Source organism: Meleagris gallopavo, chromosome 3 (assembly GCF_000146605.3).
Source record: "Meleagris gallopavo isolate NT-WF06-2002-E0010 breed Aviagen turkey brand Nicholas breeding stock chromosome 3, Turkey_5.1, whole genome shotgun sequence".
Taxonomy (NCBI): domain Eukaryota; kingdom Metazoa; phylum Chordata; class Aves; order Galliformes; family Phasianidae; genus Meleagris; species Meleagris gallopavo.
The window spans coordinates 53,331,553-53,334,135 of NC_015013.2; the positions used below are offsets into that span (position 1 = coordinate 53,331,553).

The following is a 2,583-nucleotide window of genomic DNA, read 5'->3' on the forward strand; positions in this document are numbered from 1 at the left end:
ATCCAAAGCCAGGTTGGATGGGGCCCTCAGCAGTCTAATCTGGTGGGAGGCAGCCCTGCCCATGGCAGGCGTTGGGACTGGATGAGCTTTAAGTTCCCTTCCATCTCAAACCATTCTATGATGATGATTCAGGAAAATACCTCTCCATATCAAGATGGGGCAATCACTTCAACTTAAATACAGGAAATGTTGGGCATAATAGCCATTACTTGCACAGATCTTGTTAACAAGAACATAATCTCCTAATCACTCCCTTGATGGCAAACTCAGATAATAGAAGCATAGTTGGGCTCCTGCCAAGCAACTCAAGAACTCCAATTTCACACCCAATCTCCTGCAGGAGTGCCAGGATAACCTCAATTATTCACGGAAGAAGAGCCTAACCGCTGTGAATTTATAGTTCCTTATACCTGCAATTTTAAAAAAGAAAAAAATATGAATTGGGAGGGTACAAAATACTGAGCAAGAAATAGGAACATACCTCTTGATGTGTTTATACTACACTCCAAAGCAGTATATAACCACTAAGGATGTAACATCCTAGTGCATCTCTTTACTCCCTTGAATTAGACCTTGAGGAAAAAGTTTTGTTGTTGTTTTCTTTAAAAATTGGAGTAGTTAGAAGACAAAGAACAGAATCTAATTTTTAGAAGTTCTGTTCCCTGTGCATCCATGGCACATGTATGTTTTAATGGGGTTTGCAAAGGTTTTTAATCTTGCATCATCTTCATGATGTCAGTGATGAAGACAGAAGACACCTCCACTGGTGGTGGAGGCTTTTGAGAGGTTGTGCTGGTGTAAGTAGAGATTGCTGCAACTTCATAGATATGTTTGGTTTAAAATTTGATGCTCTTCCAATACAAATAAATACTAAAAGCTCTTAGGCCTCACTCAATTTGCTACATCAGTGCTTCTAAAAGGCAAGCAACCAAACAAGCTCACCCGCCTAACTTTTCTAGACCATATGGCAGAAAATGCAAATATTAGGACAAGGTTAATTTTATTTACCTACATTTTACCATTATCTTGTAAAGCTGTCAACTAGCTATCTACTTATTTTTTTTCACTAGTAAACAGAGCACACGAGAAGTTGACAACACAATCATCTTGCTTCAAACTTTATTACAGGCTGAGTTTCTGGGTGGGATGAAGGGTGGAGCCAGACATTTAGCTACACCCATGGTGAGGTTTATAAGGAGGTTTCTAGGGAAGCTCTTTTTTCTATTTACCAGTCTCTGACAACTGTCAGTTTTATTTAGCAGGTTTGTTTGTTTATTTGTTGTTTCTTTTTTTCAATTGTTAATATGTCAAGGCTTCATAAAGACTCACGTAATGGGAATAGTCCTCCAAATACATCTTTGAAACAGCGAAGTAAGGTAAGTCATGGAGTTTGCTTTACTAGCTTAGTTCCTTTTTGTGCATAATACATCTGAGGTAGAGACCTGAGTACTACTGTAATTTCAAAGGCCTGTATTTTCTTTGCTGTGTATAATTGAAGTTTTGTTCTCCATAGTTTTGCATTCCTGTAATGCTAATCCAAGTGGGGGAAAAAAACAACCTTAAATATCCCCAAATTTTGTAGACTTTGGGGAGGTTAGTATTTGTTATAGGGTGATCTGGTCTTTAAGAGTGATGGTTTTAAGGACTAATTTGTGCTACCTGTCTGCAACATTGAGGTTATTGTGGTTTTTGTTATGGTGCTGCTGTTTGTTAGCCACCCCAATATTAACTTTTCAAATGTACAAATAAAAGATATGCTATGCTTAATTGCATAATTACTGTGGCTTAGTCAGAACTCTTTGATACACCCAGGAATCCTGTCATAATTCTGGTTTGAATTGTATCACAGTTTCCTTTTATACACCTGCACATAAATGCTTAGAAACTATTCTGTTCAGCAGAGGTCTCATAGGTTACTATGTACGTCCTGAAATGAAAATCTGTGCTATGAAGGCTTGTTGCTATTCAACATAGGTGCTTCTGTTGGTACAATGCTTTTCTAGATGCATCTGTATTTGTTTATAAGATGCCTGGGTGAAAATATTAGTAATCACCTACTGAAGTACTAAGAAACGATCACAGCAACGTAGAGAGGGTGCAGCTGGGACGTATCAAGAGTAATGGTCGGCATAAAAATATCTCTCTTGCACTGGTTTCCTAGCTCTGAGCTTACTGCTGGTAAAGTGTAATTGTAAGAAACTAGCAAGAAGGGACTGAACCTTGGAAATGCCTTTTTTGGAGCTCCCATCAGGCTTTTGGCAAAATGGAAGAAAGCCTGGACTTCTTAAAAAATGGAGTAAGCTACCAAAGACGTGTATCTGAAAAGTTAACTTTTTTCTCCAATCAATTTACTTGTAGCCATCCAGATTTTCTTTTGTGACCTTTCAATTTAGAAAGAATGAAGTCACATTTTATTTTGTTTTCAGTCATTGCTCCCAAAACATGGGAAGTATTTGAGGATCACTAGTCTACAAGTTTTTCTGCCAAATGCTAAGTTTCACTACCAAGTGCCACAAAAATAGCCAAAGTCTTGGTTTCCACAGAACTGGTGCTGTTTATGGGTTCTCTCTCTCTCTTTTTTTT

General features: G+C 38.1%; 1 protein-coding gene across 1 annotated transcript in view; it reads left to right on the plus strand.

The window, feature by feature from the left end:
* The first annotated feature begins 1,304 nt into the window (after positions 1-1,304).
* LOC100546087 (dystrobrevin alpha-like) overlaps positions 1,305-2,583 on the plus strand; it is a 24,657-nt gene continuing 23,378 nt past the window's right edge. Inside the window, exon 1 of the mRNA XM_019614344.1 lies at positions 1,305-1,376. Within this exon, the coding sequence (XP_019469889.1) occupies positions 1,305-1,376 (72 nt within the window). The remainder of the gene's footprint in view (positions 1,377-2,583) is intronic.